This window comes from Octopus sinensis, linkage group LG14 (genome assembly GCF_006345805.1).
Source record: "Octopus sinensis linkage group LG14, ASM634580v1, whole genome shotgun sequence".
Classification (NCBI taxonomy): domain Eukaryota; kingdom Metazoa; phylum Mollusca; class Cephalopoda; order Octopoda; family Octopodidae; genus Octopus; species Octopus sinensis.
In genome coordinates this window covers 55,690,451-55,713,356 of record NC_043010.1, presented here as the reverse complement: position 1 = coordinate 55,713,356, position 22,906 = coordinate 55,690,451, and the positions used below count along the sequence as shown (strand labels likewise).

Genomic DNA, 22,906 nt, shown 5'->3' with positions numbered 1-22,906 from the left:
TATATATATATATATATATAATATATATATATACGCGCGTACGTAGGTAACCTAATGTCGATTGATTTTCGTTATTTTTTCCCTTTTGCCTGCGTGGATTGTGTTCAAGTACTTTGGTTTTTCTGGGTGTCCCTTTTAAAGTAGAAGGAATAGCTAAGATTTTTTGACTGCTATTTCTAAACTTCGGCATGTGGTGAAGCAAATCTTTGCTGAACCCTAATTATAAAGTATTACTTAAGCTTACCATGAATTGGTCTTTTTCATGCCGAATTCTACTTGGTGAAATTACTGATTACTTCTTAATTAATTAATTTTACCATTTGTTATTATATATATATATATAATATATATATATATATATACGTTTAATTATTTGTTGTGCAAAATTTTTTATGTGAAGTCGTGTGTTGAAACAGATATTGTTATATTTCGGAATGGTCATATTGCCAGTTTAGCCAATAACACTGAAGCAAAATAACACCAAATATATAGTGCGTGTGTTTTTATTGGCTAAACTGGCAATATGACCATTCCGAAATATAACTATATATATATATATATATATATATATATATATATATATATATATATATATATATATACTTATATACATCAAAGGCATTTAGTGGTGACAGCTTCGTATTTTGTTGCTAGACTAAATGTATATAGCATCAAAGCATCCCATGCGTCGTCGCGGTGATAGAGTACCTAGAAGTATAGTAATCTAATGCGTGGGTCATCCTTTTTAAATAGATGTTTATCTCCAATTATTCCTCGTTCAATTTCGCATATGTATATCACATTCTATTAAGAACTGTAATTATCTTTCTTTTTTATTTTGGTGCAAATCTAAGATATTTGAGAGGAGGGGTAGGTCGATTACATGGGCCTCAGTACTTAACTAGTACTTTGCTTTATCATCTCCCTGAATGTCACAAAGCAAAAGTCGACCTCCGCAGCATTTTGTCCAATTCGTTAAGGATTCTGTTGGCTCGTCTCATTATATGTAGGACTTTAATATAATCACATTATAACAGTGCACGAGAAAAACCAATGCCCGTGGGACCCTACATACACAACTGTAAAATGTAATATTAGAACCACTAGACTCATAGATTCTCTCGATACGTAAGCATCCAAGACTGATTGATCCCAACCTAACTTCACCGGGCAATTCTCCAGTATTGGTATTACATTTGGGCATAAGATCAGCAATTTGAGGTGAGGGGTAAGTCGATTAAATCGACCCCAGTGTTTAACTGGTACTTATTTTATCGACTTCGATAGGATGGAAGGCAAAATCGATCTTGGCGGAATTTGAACATCAGAACGTGCAGACGGACGAAATGCCGTTAAGCACTTTATCCGGCGTACAAACGCCATCTTGGCAACTGTCTAGTATTGTCCTTTGTATTAAGGAGGCGCTGATAATATTCTAGGTACAAGGCTCGAAATTTATGGGGAGGGGGACAGTCGAGTAGATCGACCCCAGCACGCAACTGGTACTTAATTTACCGACGCCGAAAGAACGAAAAGTAAAGTCGACCTCGGTGGAATTTGAACTCAGAACGTAAAGACAGACGAAGAACCGCTAAGCATTTCGCCCGGGGCGCTAAAGTTTCTGCCAGCTCGCCGCCTCGGCGGCGGTGATTATATTGTTTTGATTTAGCCACCATCAGTTTGGTACAATGCTAAAAATAAATATAAGTTGGGATAGAATAGTGAGGGTCCGTATCCTAGTGATTGGGTTGTTGCACACGTGATCGCAGGATCAGAGTTTCGATTTATGGACCAGGCAGTGCATTCTGTTCTTCAACAGACAGGCTTATTTCTCTTTGCTCCTGTCAAGTCAGCAGTGAATAACTGAAATGGCGGCGAACTGGCTTCTCGTTCAGAGGGAATGTTTTAATTTCGGTCATTCATATGTTATGGAAACAGGGTAAAAGGCTCGATGAGTGGAAGGACTCGAAACAATAAGGCCCAAGTAAAATGGGTGACAGTGGGTTCGAAGGGGCTTTGTTTGTGTGATTTGGCTTTACAAGGCCGTTAGACACTGCCTGGTTGTGACATCTCTGGGTTTACAGTCTTTTACTTATGATTTGGTACAGCGTATAAGCTGGGTTGTGGATGTAGTGTGTGTGTGTGTGTGTGTGTGTGGTGTGTGTGTATGTGTGTAATTAGCAGAAGACGTTCCATCTATGAGGTTCCATCCATTGAGGTATATTTTATATCTAGGCATATCTTCTTCAACGAGTCCTTCGTTTATGAAATACTAGGATATGATTTGATATGGATATTTGGTTGACATTTCTCGCAGGTTGAACGGTCACTTGAAGACTCTCATCATATATTCAAAGTTGATGATAACGTTGTTGTTGTTGTTGTTGATGATGATGATGATGATGATGATGATGATGATGACGACCGTGTTGACGGAACTGATTTTTCTGCTGTGAACCATAATGATGATGATGTTTAATTGCGAGTGGACTTGGTTGACGGAAACTGAAAGAAGTCCTATATTTATATATACATACATACACATTCGAAAATATGAAATGTATCAATTGGCGCGTTTGATGAAACATTTTGTAATTTCTGTATTCTATTTTTTCTGTATTTCTTCTGGAATTTTAATACGCCATTTTAATATGTCCGTTTTATGTTTCATTATCCCAAAGTTTTAATTTATCAATGTTTTATAACTTTAAGCGTAAATTCACTGTTTTGTATGTAACACCGATACTTATATATTTATATATATTATATGATTGGTATCTATTTATATATAATATTATATATATGTCGGATTTTATACCGTTCTGTAGATATAAATGAATATATGAATATATGAATGTATCTGATCTTTGTGTGTGGATCTTAGTAAATGTTTCTTTAGTCCCTACTCGCATTGGCTCTGCTCAGATTAAGAAGTGGAATATAGCTCATTTGGAGCACTACAACTCCAGTCCGTATTATATTTTGAGTATTGTTATTACTAGCTATCTCAAGATATAACTGTGTATTTTGTATTTTACACACGCACACACACACACACATACACACACATTTAATGTGTGTGAGTGTGAGTGAGTAAGAATATAAAGGGTTTAATTCACTGGTGATCTAAACCAATAGGTACGCTGCGTAGGGGCAATAATTGGTCATCCGTTAGATTCCAAGTCCAGAGCTGAGGTGGCAGCTAGGGATCCGTTGTAGACAACCGCGTCGGCAGGTGTATATTAAAGGTAAAGGAAAACAAAACCAAGACAGGACGATTATCTCAGGTCATTTAGAATATTTAATTAGAGTAAAGTGAATAAAAAATGGAGAAGTAGAAGTAATTAGTGTCATACAGCTGTTTCTGGGATTTCTACTTCTCCATTTTTTATTCACCTTATTTTAATTAAATATTGTGAACGACCTGAGATACTCGTCCTGCCTTCGTTTCGTTTCCTTTTTCTTTTATATATTTCTTATATAAAATCCGTTTTGTGTGTGTGTGTGTGTATGTGTCTTCTAGGATCTCGGGCATCCTCCATCAGGTTGCGCTCAAATTTGATATGTAGATACCGACGGTATCAGGGCGTGTATAAGTCTTCCAAAAATTACAAAAATCGATTCCAGGTGAGAAAGCGATCGATAAAGCCGTGGGAACGTGCATTTGTAAAATCGTTTTACTTGGAATAGAAAAAAGTCTATCTTTATTTCTTCTGCTGCTGGTGTCTCAAATTTAGGTTAAATCAGTGTTTATATATATTCTTTTATACTTTTAGTTGTTTCAGTCATTTGACTGCGGCCATGCTGGGGCACCGCCTTCAGTCGAGCAAATCAACCTCAGGACTTATTCTTTGTAAGCCTAGTACTTATTCTATCGTTCTCTTTTGCCGAACCGCGCTCTTACGACAGCGAGTTCACTGCTCTAACCACTGTATGTATGTGTGTGTGTGTGTGTTGTGTGTGTGTGTGTGTGTGTGTGTGTGTGTGTGTGTGTGTGTGTGTGTGTGCATGCTTTCTTTCATGCGTGTGTGTTTGGCTCTCACAACCGATTGACAGCCGTTGATGGTGTGTTCACACTCCCATAAATTGGCGGTTTGGCAAAAGAGCCTATAAAATAAGTATTAAACATTTAAATAAAATAAATATTGTGATATTATTTGACTAAAACCCTTCAAAGCGATGCCCCAGCTTGGCAATAGTTCAATGAGTAAAACGAGTAAAAGAAAAATATTCTAAAGCCTTATACATAATTTTCCCTATTATTTGTTTCAACCGGTATTATATATACCAGTAACTGATGTATTTGCTTCCCCACCACACACACACCAAGGGAGGGAAGTGATACTACATATTGCCTATTTTCTTAATGTGGTATTCTTGTTGAGGAGAGGAGGTCATCTCGTTTGTTTAACTCCCGTATACACAACTTAAGCTGTGTACTTTTGGAGAGTAAATATCTTACTTAGCTAAAAATCGTACTTCCTAAATTCATTTAAGTCTATCTATCTACTAACACACACACACACACACACACACACACGCAAATATTATCGAATTCATACACACAAGTTATGTATGTTCCATATTGTTTATTTCCCTCGAGCTGCTTTTAATTCATAAATGAATACATACATACAAACACATATATATATGTATATATATATATGCATATATATATAATTACATATATATATATGTATATATATACATATATATATACATATATATATATATATATATATATATATACATATTTATACATATATATACATATATATATGCAAATATATACATATATAAAAACATATATATACATATATATACACGCATATATATATACATATATATATATACATATATATATATATACATATAGATATATATTCATATATATACATATATATATACACATATATATGTATACATATATACATATATATATTTATACATATACACATATATATATATGCATATACACATACATACATTGTCGCACACACAAATATGTACATAAACAACAAACACACACTCTCTCTCTCACACACGCATATATATATATATATATATATGGATGTATGCATATAATCCTTATATAATGTAATCCTATTAGAAAGAACATGATATTCCTTAAAGAGATGCTACGAATCAGAACGCAGACAGAAGCTGGGGAGAAAGGCGGTCTCTTATCTATGTCTGGCGAAACTTTATGTCTCTGTTCACCTATATACAGTACACGAGGATTACTTGCCTTTCGTTATGGCATGTAGGAGTAAGACAAATTGATAATATACTAAATGTTCGTAATACGAAGAAATTACTTCTGTTCTGTATCGATGAAAACAAGATTTCTTTGATCGAAAACATATTTTCGTTTGTTGATTTACCGTGCGAAAGTAGAAAATTGAAGGTTTCAGGCGGTTTTTTTTCGTTTTTGAAGAAGGGAAGAGAGGAAGAGAGGAAGAGAGGGAGAAAGAATGGCAAAAATAAAGAACGAAGGACTGAGAGTGGCAGCGGGGTTGGTAGGGGACTATGACCACCTGTTACACTTAGTGCAAATTCTCGGATGAAAAGATTGAAAAGAGGAGTGGTGTAGATTGGTAGATGAGAAAAGAGAGGTGGTTACTGTGTGAGTAGAAAGGGAAGTGCACGATGTGGGAGGGAGTTGTATACGAAAGAGAAGTGGGAAACATTTGTAAGAAGACGAGTGTGAGTAGAAATGGGATTGATTTGGGGGAAGCCAAGGTACGTGATGAGTAAGAAAGTAAGAAAGCAGGACAAAGAGTCGAAGGGAAAAGATTCATATATGTTCGCACACACACACGCATATATATACATACATACATACATGCACACACACACACATATATATATATATGTGTGTGTGTGTCTATGTATGTGTGTATGTATATATACATATATATATACATATATAAATATATATATGTATACATATGCATATATACATACGTATATATATATACATAAATATATATACATATATATATACATATATATATATATATATATACATATACATATATATACATAAAGATATATACATATATATATATAATATATGTATATACATATATACATACACACACATATAGATATATACATATATACACACCCATATATATACATATATATATATATCCGTAATAATGAAGGGTGAAATTAATTAATTTGGAATAATTATCAGTTACACCAAGTAGTCTTCGGCATGTAAAAGCCTCATTCGAGGAAAATTTAAGTAATACTAAGCAATAAAGGGTTTAGCAACGAATTGCCTTACCACAGAGCGAATTTAGAAATAGCAGTCAAAGAGTTATAGCTATTTCTTCTATGCTCTTTGACTGCTATTTCTAAATTCGGTCTGTGGTAAGGCATTCGTTGCTAAACCCTTTATTGCCATATATATATATATAATATATTATATATATATATATATATATATATATATATATATATCTTATATATATATATATGCATATACATATATACATACATATAGAGAAACACATATATATTATATTATAGCGTTTACAAAGTGAGAAGGCTGAAGAGAGAGTGATACGAATTACAGCCGATCGTGATATTAAAAAAGAAATGAACGGTGAGAATAAAACATAATGTGTCTGAGAAATGTGAAGAATGCTCGGAATAGTGGGAACATAATATTCCCGAACGCGAAAAGTAAACTAGTTTACTCGCCATACTTCTGTGCACATCAGGCCAACCCATCTCTCTCGTCAAATTCCACGCTATTAGGCCATCTTATGATTTCTCTCTCCTCTCTCTCTCTCTCTCTCTCTCTCTCTCTCTCTCTCCAGTCGCATATTTTTTCTTTTTTCTTTCTCCAGCCTCATCTATATTCCTAGATCATTCCTTTTATTTCATTTTCTCATCCTCAGTTGTATTATTTCTATAAGATCTCTTTATTCTCTCATTTATTTTGAGTCTAAAATATTGGATTCGTTCACTCGATAGGACGAATGTTTTTCTTATGGAAGCACTCCGTCGGATACGACGACGAGGGTTCCGGTTGATCCGATCAACGGAACAGCCTGCTCGTGAAATTAACGTGTAAGTGGCTGAGCACTCCACAAACACGTGTACCCTTAACGTAGTTCTCGGGGATATTCAGCGTGACACAGAGAGTGCAACAGAAACAGGAAGTAAGAATGAGAGAAAGTTGTGGTGAAAGAGTACAGCCGAGATCACCACCATCCCCTGCCGGAGCATCATGGAGCTTTAGGTGTTTTCGCTCAATAAACACTCACAACGCCTACGACCGCGAGTCCGCTGCCCTAACCACTGGGCCATTGCGCCTCCACGTTTTTCTTATACGAACTTTAATAATGTGATAATAACTAAGCACAGTCACTTGTAATGATCATGGGTTTCACGGACCAAAACGAAGCCGAATTAATGAAGGAGACATTGATAAGGAAGCTCTCTGTGTATCTCTCAGAAATAGAAGCTATACATTCCTAAAATCTCAATGCTACTATCTTAACAGAGAGGAAACGAATAGATAACGTAATCCTAGATAATTCTATATGGGAATAAAAGACAAGTATGATCAGTGCCAGAATGCTTTCATCAAGGCTCTAGTCTCTCTATCAGAGCTGATACGAGGATAAAAAATGACAACAGCAGCAAAGAAATGGGGTAGAAGGGCAAACATTATTTCAGCACGTCGTCTAATAATCCTTTGGGAGAGCGGGGTTAGTCGATTACTTCATGGAGCCCGAAAGGATGAAAGGCAAAGTCGACAGACCTCGGTGGAATTTGGAAGCAGAGCTTAAAGACAGACGAAATGCGCAAGCATTTAGCCCGGCTTGCTAACGATTCTGCCACTCTCGCCGCTTTAAGTAAGTCGTCTAAGAATCCTTTCTACTAAAGGCAAAGACCAGAAATTTATTTTTGGGTGTGGAGGGAACTATTCGATTACAGTGACCATAGTGTTTCAATGGTATTTAATTTATCGACTCAGAAAGTCGACCTCGGCGGGACTTGAACTCAGAATAGTAATAATAATAACAACAACATAGAAAAATACCTTAGTAATGAGAACCCGTGTTCGAAATTTCCCCAAGACACCTGATGAAGGCTGGAGGGTATATCACCCGAAACGTGTTAGCAGCAAACAAGATGAGGACAAATATCCAGCAAATGTAAATAATGCAAATAATATATATATATATATATATATATATATATATAACATAGGGTTGGCCAGACAGTCACCCGACAGAAAATCAAAATTCCATAAATACTTATTCAATTATACTTATTTTATTTATTCATTCCAATTATGAATGCTTAATAATTGAATGCCGTGAGTTAAAAAGATCAAGGATTTTTTTCAACATTTGTCTATTTATTAGCAAATTCTGATATAAAACAATTGGAATTAAATAGTTTTCAAGTACTGTCAGGTGGCTTTTGGTCAACCCTGTATATATATATATACACACACATAGCGTTATACTTAGCTATAAATATCTGGATGAAAATTCATAAAAATAGGAGCTAGGTGGAAATTCCTAGTTGAGCGTTATTTGTTAGGTTTTTAAAGACGACATGAATCGGGAAAAAGGACGAGCCTTCAGCTGGAGCAGAATAAACGTATAATAATTCTTTTAATCAAAGCGATGAGCTGATAGTCTCACGAGAAACAGACAAGAAAAAAAATCGATTTGTGGTATTCGTTTTATTTTCTGGGTTCAAATCACGCTGAGGTCAGCTTTGCCTTTCATCTTTTCCTTCTCTATTAAATAAAGTATCGGCAAAGTACCGGAGAGATTATAATAGACTGCGCCCAATCTCATTAAAATTGAAAGTACCATTAAACACAGGAAGTCATATATTCGGCGAATGCTCTCTCAAAACTGCAGGTCTTGTACTTCAATGTAAAGTAATTACTATGTATGTACTTATTTCAGCATTTTACATACTGAATTTAAATCCTGGCAATATTTGACTTACTGCTTTTCAGAATCGTTAAGATAAACTAGCAGTCAAAATTTAAGGTATATATAAACGACTCACCTCTCCCTAAATTGTGGCCGTGTACCTAAATTAGAAATAGTTATTACATCGCCATTTATTTTGGATTTTTCGTTCTGAGTTCAAATACCGCCGAGGTCGTATTCGACTTTCATCCTTCTGGAGTAAGTATGTAACTTTATGATAAAGTAGCAGTCACATTGATGTTATTGAAAAATCCCTACACCCCAAATGTCAATATTTGAGCTTAAGCTACTAGCAAATATTTTTTGTATAATCTTCTACCTATTGCGTGGTATCACTACTCAATAAGTTGCACCTCTCTGTCCCTATTCTAAATGTAGTGATTTTTTTGGGGGAATTTTCTGTTATAGTGAGAGCACTCTACATAAATGTGTGTATAATGCCTAACAGAGCAAATTTCAGTACGCTGTGCATATATATATATATATATATAATATATATATATATATATATATAAATACTGGTGCTAGGTTCGATTCCTGACAGGGCTATGCGTACTGTCGTTGAGCAAGGCACCTCATGTACCAACTAAAATAAGTATCAGTTCAATTCTGGTGCAGTTTTCTCTTCAACAGCTGTCATATGCGTGTTATCCAGCCTGGTCAATAATAAGGTCGAGAGGGTGACTACGATTTCACGCGACAACATAAGCACCGAAAGCAATCAGTGAAATAAAGGCACAAGACACCGGGTCGCTTGCGAGTGACGGCGAAGGTTTTCACTTAAACTTATGATCAAATACATTTGTTACCATTTGCTTGTAAAAGTTTTATCCTTTTTTCCCCCTTTTTCCGTATAAATGGAAGATATTACCGTGAAGTATAGCCGTGTGGTGCCGAAAGAATTTTTCCAAGACATATTAGATCGATAATTGCATACTTTATCTGTAGACACACTCTTACATATACACATACGTATGTATTTACGTGTGTGTGTGTAAAAATATATACATGAACAGATATATGTCTGTATGCACACACACAGACATGTACGTACATATGCATATATGTTATGAAACACTGAAAAGTTTTAACAAACTAAAACTCTCTTCTACAGTTGTCGCAATTTAAATATAATCCACACGATAAAAAAAATAACTGCCGACAATCTGTCTACCGTTTTTTTTTAATCCGCGTGTATACACACACAAAAGTTGGTGCTCCAGCACGGCTACAATCAAATGACTGAAACGAGTAAAAGAATAAAAGAAATCTATCTATCTATCTATCTATCTATCTATCTATCTATCTATCTACCTATCTATCTATCTATAAATATATATCTTGTTTTCTTTTTTCCGATCCCTTTTGATGGAAAACCTACCCCTTTTTTATTTTCATTTTTTAATTTATTTTTCTCTCCAAATAGAAAAGCTCTACTTTGTAACTTGTCCCTTCTGTGTTCAGCACTGTGTGTCTAACAAAGTAACATATCTATCTATCTATCTATCTATCTATCTATCTATCTATCTATCTATCTATCTATCAATTTATTTATTTATTTATTTATCTACCTATTTGTGTGTGTGTGTGTGTGTGTGTGTTTTCGTGTGTTTATGTATACATACAGATGCGTACATATTCGCAGATAATTATGTATCGTTATACATAAAATGCAAATCCATTTCCAATTAAATGTATTCTTGCACATATCAGTCTTAACTCAGGATAATATGTTTAAATAATTCACGCTTACGCGTGATGGAGAGTGCAGTAGTATACAAACCGCGCAGTGGTAGACAAACATTCTTTATTTGTGGGATAACAAGGCAAGTAAAGATTTTAATTGGAGAGATTTTCACAATTGTTCATGTGTGGCACACGGAAGTGATGGTACACATCTCCATTTTGGATGAATTCTCAGCCACATGAAAAATAAAATATCATGACGTTGTTGATTGAAGATGTGTCCACCGGGGTTTTTAGTGTTTGTCAAGTCACAGCAAGGACTTGAGACAGACAGCATTTTACGCAATATGCATGCAGTTCCAAGTAATGCCAAGTATTATTATTATTATTAAAAAAATTTTTTTTCCTTCTTTCTTCAAATTTTCTTCCGTTTCTCGCCGAGTGTTTTCCGTACACCCAGGGCAGAGAAGCTCATTGTATGCATTCCCAGATTACACGCGCAAATTCACAGGTAAAATATGTATTTAAAAATTAATAAATAAATCAATTCATGGATGGATCCTTAGATCCTTAGAAATGTTTTAGCCCGAAGGCCGCAGCCATGCTGGGGCACCACCGCTAGTGTTTATTATTATTATTATTATTATTATTATTATTATTATTATTATTGTTATTGTTGTTGTTGTTGTTGTTGTTGTTATTATTATTATTATTATTTTTATTATTATTATTATTATTATTATTATTATTATTATTGTTATTGTTGTTATTGTTGTTGTTGTTATTATTATTATTATTATTATTATTATTATTATTATTATTGTTATTGTTGTTATTGTTGTTGTTGTTGTTATTATTATTATTATTATTATTATTATTATTATTATTGTTATTGTTATTGTTGTTATTGTTGTTGTTGTTGTTGTTATTATTATTATTAGTTTTATTGAGTTAGAGAGCAGTGCATGCCCTCAAAGTGACGCTGGGGTAAAATATACGAAGCCCAGTATACCCATCATGACTACCCGTCTGATAAAGGTACACCAGGCACATGATTCACAAACATATGTGCGCGACATATCAAGATAAACAGCGCATGACCTTGTAGGTGGAGACCAGTTAGAAGTTTCTTAGAATTGAGCAGCCCATCCTGCACAAAAATCCCTGAATAAGGGTTGTTTTAGGACGTTGAACAAAATACCGATGTTTCCAAAGGTGAATTATCCAAAATCCACAGAATTCCTCTCAACACATGGTTAAGATTCTTTCCCACAACTTCTGTTCGCGATCAGAAATGCACATATCGTCAGCCACTAAGGGACATGCTCAAGTGGTTAAGGTCAAGCAACTTACGAGCAAATCTGTGGCATGGTGAAGAATATTTACTGTAGCTCATCTTTTATACCAAGACAAAACAATGTACCTGATAACACTTCCAATCAGTTAAGATGAGAAACCATGAGAGCCACTGCCTGGTACTGCATCAGAACATTTTATTATCATTATTATTATTATTATTATTATTTTTATTATTATTATTATTATTATTATTATTATTATTATTATTATTATTATTATTATTATTGCCTTTCCACTGCTTCTAACACTGGAGATTTACTACAGTGTCAGCTGTTCACTACCAGTGAAGTAAGGTAAGACCTCTTATTTTCGAGCACCTTCCGGAGTATTCGAGCGGTTCCAAGCAGGGCTGTTTTCTGCAAGTGCTCCACACTTAATGTAGCCCCTATTGGTTCCACGTACTTCTCGAAATTTTTGCTCACTGTTCCCAGGGCTCCGACAATTATTGGTACTATTGCTACCTTTTTCATCAACCACAACTGCTTAAATTCCCAAGCTAACCTGTTATTTCTCTCAAGATTTCTTTCTTCCTTATCGCATACTTTGTTATTAGCTGGGCTTGCTATGTCTATGATCCAGCATAGTTTGTTTTCTTTCTCAATTAAGACTATGTCCGCCTTCCTATTCTCTATCTCATGGTCGTACTGAATCATAAAATCCCATAGGATCTTTGCATTTCTATTTTCGACATTACCTTAAGGTTTGTGGTCATACTAATTTTTTGCTCTGTCAAGTCCATACTTGATGCAAAGTGTCCAATTTACAAGCCTGGCTATATTGTCGTGGCGTCTCTTATATTCCTTCTGGGCTAGTGGCGTACATTATTATTATTATTATCATCATCATTATTATTATTATTATTATTATTATTATTATTATTATTATTATTATTATTATCATTATTATTATTATTATTATTATTATTATTATTATTATTATATTATTATTATTATTATATGAGTACAATAACTAAGACTATATCTTTAAAATAGTCTACAGCATTTCCAGTATTATTGTTGCGAACAAAACATCATCATCATCATCATCATCGCTTCTCTTCTAGAGTTCATTACGTTGATCAAAAGCAACATCATCACACAGAATAACATTTCCAGTGTGAATTCCATCCTAAACGTCACGATCAAAAATACCCTTTGTAATGAGCACCCACTTGGTCTTCCTTCTCCTACATTTCAACCTCCACCTCTTCTTCCTCCTCTTCCTTGTCATCGGCGTCGTCGTCGTCGTCATTATTACCAACACTTACCCGCCTCCTCCTCCTCCTCATCATCATCATCTTCCTCCTCCTCATCATCATCATCTTCCTCCTCCTCCTCCTTCTCCACATCATCATCATCGTCGTCATTATTACCAACACTTACCATAACCACCGATGGTCTCCATTCTGACCAAAATAGCATCATCTCTGCCCGCCTCCTTCTCCTCCTCCACCTCCTCCTCTTCCTCCTCCTCCTCTTCCTCCTCTTCCTCTTCCTCCTCCTCCACATCATCATCATCGTCGTCATTATTACCAACATTTACCATAACCATCGATGGTTTCCATTCTGACCAAAATAGTGTCATCTCTACCCGCCGCCTCCTCCTCCTCTTCCTCTTCCCCATCTTCCTCCTCCTCATCTTCCTCCTCCTCCTCCTCATCTTCCTTCTCCTCCTCCTCCTCCTCCTCCACATCATCATCATCGTCGTCATTATTACCAACACTTACCATAACCATCGATGGTTTCCATTCTGACCAAAATAGTGTCATCTCTACCCGCCGCCTCCTCCTCCTCTTCCTCTTCCCCATCTTCCTCGTCCTCATCTTCCTCCTCCTCCTCCTCATCTTCCTTCTCCTCCTCCTCCTACTCCACATCATCATCATCGTCGTCATTATTACCAACACTTACCATAACCACCGATGGTCTCCATTCTGACCAAAATAGTGTCATCTCTACCCGCCTCCTCCTCCTCCTCCTCCTCTTCCTCCTAATTCTCCTCCTCCTCCCCAACATCATCATCATCATCATCACCATCATAATCCTCATCATCATAATCGTTGTCGTCGTCGTCGCTGTGCTCCACACAATCCCAATCATAATTAAACTCACAAGCAAAAAGAAGGGTTACCGCCCCTCGTTTCATCTTCTTCCTATGACGACGATAGTCATTATCTTCTTCACTTGTACCTGAAACGGAATCATTCAAACTACCAACAGACTTAACGTTCATTATTACAATTAACCGCAACAATAAGCATTGTTATTATTATTATTATTCTTGTTATCGTTATTATTCTCACTCCATTAATTCATTTGTCAGGTTTTATTCAGCTAAATTTCATAATAATTTATTAACATACAAATAATCAGGAGATGCACCATGCAGCAAATAAACCAATTTCTTGTATATACATACATATATAAATGCATATATATAAACATATGCAGGTACATATATATATATATATATATGTATTTATATATATTTATGTATATTTATATATACATTTATACATGTATATATATATATATATATATATATAGATATATATATATATATATATATATATATATATATATTTATATATACACACATATATATATATGTTTATATATATATATATATTTATATACACATATTATATATATATATGTTTATAATATATATATATATTTATATATACACACAATATATATATATATAAATATTCATTTATGTATATATATTTATATACACATATATATATATATCTATATCGATATTATATTGATATATATGTATATATGTATGCATATATACACATATATATATATATATAATATATATATATATATATAAATATAGATATGTATATATATTTAAATATATACACATCAATATATATACAAATACAAATATATAATATATATATATACAGATATATAAATATTTATATATATAATATATATATATATATATATATATATATATATAAACATATACCTATGTATATATATATACTGAAATATATATACATAAATACATATGTGTGTATATATACATCTATACATGTGTTATATAGATACATGCACATATATATATGTATGTATATATATTTATATATATGTATATATATATATATTTATATATATATATGTATATACATATGAATATATATATATAAATTTATATATATATGTATATATATATATATATATATATATATAAATGTTGATGTATATAAATATATAAATAAATATATACAGAAATATATATATCAATATATATATATACAAATATGTATATAAATATATATATGTATACATGCATATAAATATATATATATTTCAATATATGTATATCTCAACCTTCTACATATATATATATATATATATATATATATATATATATATATATATATATATATATATATATAAATAGGTGAAAATAGACGTCAGAGATGGTTCCCCATATCCCGAAACATCTGATGAGTGGGGTGGCTACAGAGAGATTGTTCTAGCTCTTCTAAATCCATGACAATGCTGGATTTAGAGGAGATTGTAAAACATCGTTGAAACTCTGTAGCCTCTGTGTAGGCTGAAACATCTCCGCCGTTTATTTTATGTATTTATACATAAATATACGAATACACACATAAATACATGCATTATATATATATATATATATAATATATATATATATATATATATAATATATATATATATATATATATATATATATATATATATATATATGAAAGTGTCTATGTGTTTGTTCGCAAGAGTGGAAAACGTATTCATTGTTGCTGTTTAATATATTTTGGAGTTGAAAATGCCTTAGCATTATCTAAGTATGATGCATATGTAGAATTGATGGAAAACTTATACTTTGCACTATCGGCTAAGTCAATGTGACATTGAATTAATAAATGCCCGCGAGATTTATAAATGTCTTAAATTGAAGTTACGTACAATATTGCATAGCTAGAATGTTTTGTCATTGATTATTTAGGTGCTATTGGTATAAAACTGAAAACATTGCCTAGTACGTTTTATGATTAGAAACTTTGATAATTTTATTAGGGAAACTGATGACATTATTTATCTATAATATATTTATATTATACATTAATATATTATATATCCATATATTATAGTATATTTGTATGTCATATACGAGGGTGAGTGAAAAAGTAATGCCGTTTTGTTTAGGACAGGTATAATTACCAACACAAGAACAAGTATCATACGCCAAAATGAAGCTGGTTTTCTGGATCACATCTCTACTTCTCAACATAGTTACCGTTTCTCTCAATAGCAATACCGTTTCTCGAATGAGAGCACGTATCCCTGCTCCGTAAAATTCTGTTGACTGTTCTTTGAGCCACTTCTTCACTACAGGTTTCACTTCGTCGTCACTGGAATAATCTTCGGCCCCGTGAAAGAGGGCTTGAGAGGCAAACATTATTCCAGTGACGATGAAGTGAAAACTGTAGTTACGAAGTGGCTCAAAGAACAGTTAACAGAATTTTTCGGGCCAGGGATACATGCTCTCATTCGACGATGGAACATTGCCATCGAGAAAAACGGTGACTGTGTTGAGAAGTAGGGATGTAAACCCCAGAGGACCTGCTTCATTTTGATGTATGATACATGTTCCTGTGTTGATAATTATGCAAAATGGCATTACTCTTGGACTCACCCTCGTATTTATTATATAATTATCTAATTCAAACATATTTATGTTATACGTTTATAAAGTAATAATATAATATATTTATAATATATTTGAATATATTTTCATGATATAATTATATATTAAATTTCTATACTCTTATGTATTATATACATATAATATATTTATAATATATTTATGTTATAATATAGCTATGTGGAGGCGCAATGGGCCTGTAGTTAGGACAAGTCTCACGGTCGTAGGATAGCAGTTTCGATTGCAGATCGGGTGCTGTGATTGCTTATTGAGCGAAATCGTCTAAAGTTCTGCTCTTTCAACACAACCTTCTCTCACTCTTTCTTCTTGTTTCTGTTGTACCTGAATTTCAAAGGACCATTCTTGTCACATTCTGAGACATGCTGAATCTTCCAGAGAACTACGTTGAGTTACACGTGTTTGTGGAATGCTCAGCTACTTGCACGTTAATTTCACGAGCTAGCTGTTCTGTTGATCGGATCAGCTGGAACCCACGTCGTCGTAACCGACGGAGTGCCACAACGAATATAGCTATATATTATAGTTTTATAATATACTTATATAAGTATATAAGTATCAAACATTTCTAACATGTTAATGTATTTTATATCTATAATATATATAAAATATATTTATAATACCATATAGTTATATATTATACGTTGAAAAATATTTATATATTTAAAGTATATTTATAATATATATACATATGATATATAAGATAATGTAATTAAAAATATGAAGCAATGAACTCAGAGATGTTTATGAAAGATAATCACTTAACTAAGTTATAATGTAACCAGGGATACGTGGGCTTAAATCCATCGGAGCTGATGACATAAAAAATTCATTGTTTTGATGTTGGTTGTATGCTTAGCTTTTGTAAAGTAACCCGAGACTTGAACTTATAGCAGCTGGTGACACACCACACAGATACACAAGCACACAGTCACAGACAGACAAACATGCTCACGCACACACACACACATATAACCGCAGAGAAATCGTGTGTACGATATATAGTTCAAATTGATTGGATATTGAGTTCATTGATGCCGATGAAAAATATAAAAGTTTGAAGACTTAAGCTCAATGTTAATGCGATTAAGATAAAGTTATTTTTTCGAAATCACAAAAAAAAAACTCACGCAAACAGAACCTCATTATACGTACAAAAAAAATATATGACGTTAAGACTGTATCCAGCAACCACAAATACGTCGTATCCAGGACTAGACTCAATCTCTAGGAATTTTAACTCCAAATATTTGTTACAGCAAGATTAAATACGCTTTCCAATAGATACAAAATGGATTAAATTTCAATGACAATAAATAAAATGAATATGATTAATAATGTAAATAATAATAATAATAATAATAATAATAATAATAATTATACCAACAACGACAACAGTAATAAAATAATAATAATAACAATAATGAAACAATAATAACAATAATAATCATTAATAATAGCAAGTATAATGATAATCATAATATACATTTCTTTAACAGATGCAAGGATTCAAATGTACAAGGGGAGGGGTTAAAACAGTTATCAGAGTCCATCACAGTATATTACAGGTATTCTTATCAACTTTGGATGATACAAAGGCAAAATCGTTTATGACGAATAATATCTTTCGCTGGAACGATTCTAGCGGATGCTAACCTCCTAAAGTTGATTGAATATAAACAATGACAATAATTTCTATTATATGCGCAATGTCACAAAAACAAACTTGGAAGAAGAGAGGTTACAGTCGGTCAAATCGACCTTAGTACATAACGTACTTATTTTTATCGAGCCCGGAAGGATATGAGGAAAAAATTCGAACGTTTTAACCCGGTAGCATTAAAACGCAGAAACGTAAAGGGAGGTAATTATATACCTCCGCAGTGTCCCTCCTAATTCAGTTTTTTTTTGTTTCTGCTAAAATACCACCTTTGGCTGAACTTCGTAAAAGCATACTGGATCCGAACCCAGAGATACAAAGACTCAATATGTTACTGCCACTCGTGGGCGTAGAACCGCTTACATTTTCTCTAGTACTTTATTTGTAAGTACTTAATTTTTTTTTATCGACACCCGGAACATTAAAAGGCAAAGTTGACATTGGAGAAATTTGAACTCTGAACATAATGTAACTTAATTAAACACCGCAAAGTATTCTTGTCCGTTGCTCGACCGATTCTGTTGCCAATATACAGCTCTTTTTAGAAATAGAGACACCAAGGCAATATACTTTATATATATATTTACATATATATATATATATGAATATATATATATTTGTGTGTGTGTGTGTGCATAAATATGTATATGTATGTATGTGTGTGTATGCATATTATATATATATATATATATATATATATATGCACATATATATATATATATTATATATATATATATTATATATATATATTGACACACATAATACAAAGTGTTTTCGTCATCAAACAACCAAAAGCATAATCAAATAAAGATAACACAAAACGACAATAAAAGATAAATAAATGAAGGTAAAAACAAATAAAAAGAAACTTTAATGATAATTTCAACAGTTAAAATATTATTATTATTAATAATAAAGATAATCGTAATCATAATAAGAATTAAAAAAAAAAAATTAACACACATGTAGATCGTTCACCGATCAAACGATAACAGATCAAATCTGCAATGAATTTTCCGAACGGAAAACAAAAAAAAAAAAAAATCATTGCTTTCAACTTCTGTTTACAGCTTTGCATCTCTGTTACTTTTTTTTTTGTTTTTTTTTCCTTACTGTCAAATCTTGGTTTATAATCCTTTAGTTCCTCATCCTAAAAAAAAATTTTAAAAAAAACAAGACAAAAAATCTGAAGAATAAAAGAACAAAAGTAACTCACTGCATATTATACATCTTTGTGTAAATGTGCGCAAATTGACGCGGAAATTATGTATGTATAATATATATATATATATATTTATATACATATATATATATATATATATATTTCTATACATATATATATATATAATATATATATATATATATATATATATATATATGTACATACATACATAAGTATATGTACCTGTATACAAATATACATATCTATATATATATATATTAATATGTATATGTATATATATATATATTAATATATGTATATATTTATACGTATATATAAACTTTTATACACATCTCTATATATATAGACGTACGCGCACACATCTAGATATAATTACACACATATATATATATATCAATATATATTAGATAACCGTTTATACATACTCTCATACGCGCACACACACACAGACACACGCATATATATAATATACATATGCTGATCATAATGTTTGTCTTTTTCCAAATCTCGACATGCTTTTTTCAAAAGATTGGTCTGTTATATACATATATCTGTATATATATATATGTATATATATATATATATATATATATATATATATATATATATATACATACATATATATATATATATATATATATATATACATATATATATATATATATATATATATATATACACCTGTATACAATTTTATGCATTGATATATCAACAGCTTTACTGCTTTTGTAATGTTCCTCTTAGAATGTTTGTATTTTCATTTTATTTGTACATTCCTTAGACAACGTGATACGTGTAACGTTAGCTTTATATTTTTGTCTTTCATCGCCTTTTGAAATTCTTATTTCCGAATAGAATCTTAATAAAAGCATGTTTAAAGTCTCGATTGAACACTGTGTAAATAACTGGGTTTAATGCTGAATTGCAGTAACCGAACCAAAAGAAAATGTCAAATACCAGCATCGGTATGCAACCATCACAGAATGCCGAAATAACGTAGAGCGTGAAAAACGGACACCAACACAAGATAAATGCCGCCATTACTATGCCAAGTACAATGGTGGCTCGCCGTTCGCGCGCTTTTGCGACTCGACGTTTTTGTTTTTCCGCGTCGCGTGCCGAAGGAGCCTTCCAAGTCTGCTCCTTGCGGTTTTTGTCTATGTCCCCTTTATTTTTATGACCCTTTTTGAAATTTGTCATTAAGATATGCTCTTTTTTCTTTCTGTTTTTCTTTTTATCCTTGTGAGATTTATCATTAATTTCTTTGACATTTGGCGAAGGTAAACCTTCTGAATTGGCATTTGTGCTCGGTAAATCCTGCTCCTGCTCATGGTTCTCACCATGAAGTTCGTTTTCACTGTGATGAACCTGATTGGCTGGTTGAAGCTGATTGGTTTCCTTCCGGGTTACATTCGGAGTCTTCATTTCCGTACATGTTCCAGTATCGGTCATTTGAGTTTCCGGCGATAAATAAGGGGAATCATAATATGTCGTTGAATCAGTGTCACCAGCTAATAAGGGCTTCGCGTTTTCCTCCACCGTTTCTAACTCAGTGGAAACGTCTCCCTTGACGCAAGTTTTTTTAGGTGATTCCATAGAAGATTCCGTATCCGTGACTAATACTAAACGCTGATTTGGTGGTCGAATTTCACCCACTTCACTGTCACTTGTTGCCGTTTTATTATTCAGGATACTAACGGAATCTGAATCAGTATTTATGAGGTTGCGCTGCTCGTCTTCAATCTGCAAGGACGCACTATGTCCATTTTCCTGTCCCGGCACCGTTAATATTTTATTATCTGCTTTGACGGGCACCGTAGTCTCGTTGGGAATGGGGGTTTCTTTATCAACGGGCTTGACTTCTATGCAGTTTGTATTACCATTGGCATTAGCCGACTTTGTCTCTTTCAGGGAATTAGGTGCTGCGTGTGAGGAAGCATTGGTAGTAATGGATTTCTGATTATTGTTTTTGGGTGGTGTTGTGAAACTAGTTGCAGTAGAGGAAGTCGTTTTTTCTTTTGGTGTTTCTGGGCAAACCTCTTTTGGATTCTTTTTAAATGTGCCGCGTGCCCTTCTCAATGCAGCAAGATAAATTCGAAAATATACTATAACCATAATAACCATTGGAATGTAAAAAGAACCGCACGAAGAATATAGTACGTATCCAAGATCTTCGCTTAAGAAGCACATTGGATAGAGAGTCTCTACCTCTGGTCGTGGCTGTTTCCAGCCAATTAGGGGTGGTAAACATATAATGCCTGACAAAACCCATACAATAGCAATCATTATAGCGGCTCTCTTGGGAGTTCTTTGCTGAGGATAGTGGAGAGCTCTTGTGATTGACCAGTAACGGTCCAGACTAATTAAAACAAGATTTAAAATGGAAGCTGTGCACAGTAAAACATCAACTGATAACCACAAATCACATAAAACTGGACCGAAAAACCAATATCCTAAAATCTCGTTGCTCCATGATAATGGCATTACCAGAATGCCAAGCAACATGTCTGCAATAGCTAAAGAAGCTATGAAGGAATTTTGAGTAATTTTCAAATTTTTGTCCGTGTAAATTGCAATACAAACCAACAAGTTGCCCAATCCAACTAGGACGACGAGGACAACTACAAAACAAGTTGATATAATGATGGTTGGCCAGCTGTAACCACTTGGGAAACCAGCACCTGGGAAGACCGGGAGTTTGCTATTTTGTGCTGAATCATTGAAAGTTTCATTTTCAAGGGAGAAACGCCAGAAATCAAAGGTTACTTGCTCTGTGTAAGGGTCAAATCCAGACGGATAGGCCGTCGTATTGCCCAAGCCATTGTCTTCTGTAAAGTTGAAATCAAACGGAAATCTAAAGAATGCCATGATTCTACGCTTTAAATTGCAATGTGCCAAGAATCATTTATTATTATTATTATTATTATTATTATTACATTTTTCACAACGTATACGTATAGCAGCTTTTTCCAAGCACATCTTTATGTGTCTCTGATATATGCAGTCCATGCATATATGTTTGTTTATTTGTTGTTTTCTGTGTTTCTGCGCATGTGCGAGTGTGAGTGCATATCAATAAAACTGTATATGTATCCATATGGATTGCCTCTAAGAATTTATCATAATTGTTATTGTTGTTATTATTATTATTATTATTATTATTATTATTATTATTATTATTATTATTATTAATTTTATTATTATTATTATTATTATTATTAAGAAAACATCATGTGAGCATTACTCTATTATTTTGATTGGTTCGTCATTATTGTAAGTAATATAATTATCAACATTATAATATTTATTATTATTATTATTATTATTATT

At 33.0% G+C, this 22,906-nt stretch overlaps 1 protein-coding gene across 1 annotated transcript; it reads right to left on the bottom strand.

Moving 5' to 3' along the window:
- Positions 1–20,197: 20,197 nt before the first annotated feature.
- LOC115219274 (alpha-2A adrenergic receptor) lies at positions 20,198–22,698 on the bottom strand. The gene has a single exon (XM_029789435.2). It carries the CDS (start codon positions 22,442–22,444, stop codon positions 20,399–20,401), a length of 2,046 nt encoding a protein of 681 aa, XP_029645295.1. The 5' UTR covers positions 22,445–22,698; the 3' UTR covers positions 20,198–20,398.
- Positions 22,699–22,906: the final 208 nt, after the last annotated feature.

What these genes read in the sequence shown, in the direction of transcription:
- LOC115219274 (XM_029789435.2), bottom strand. Translation starts at nt 22,444, where the DNA reads ATGGCATTCTTTAGATTTCCGTTTGATTTCAACTTTACAGAAGACAAT.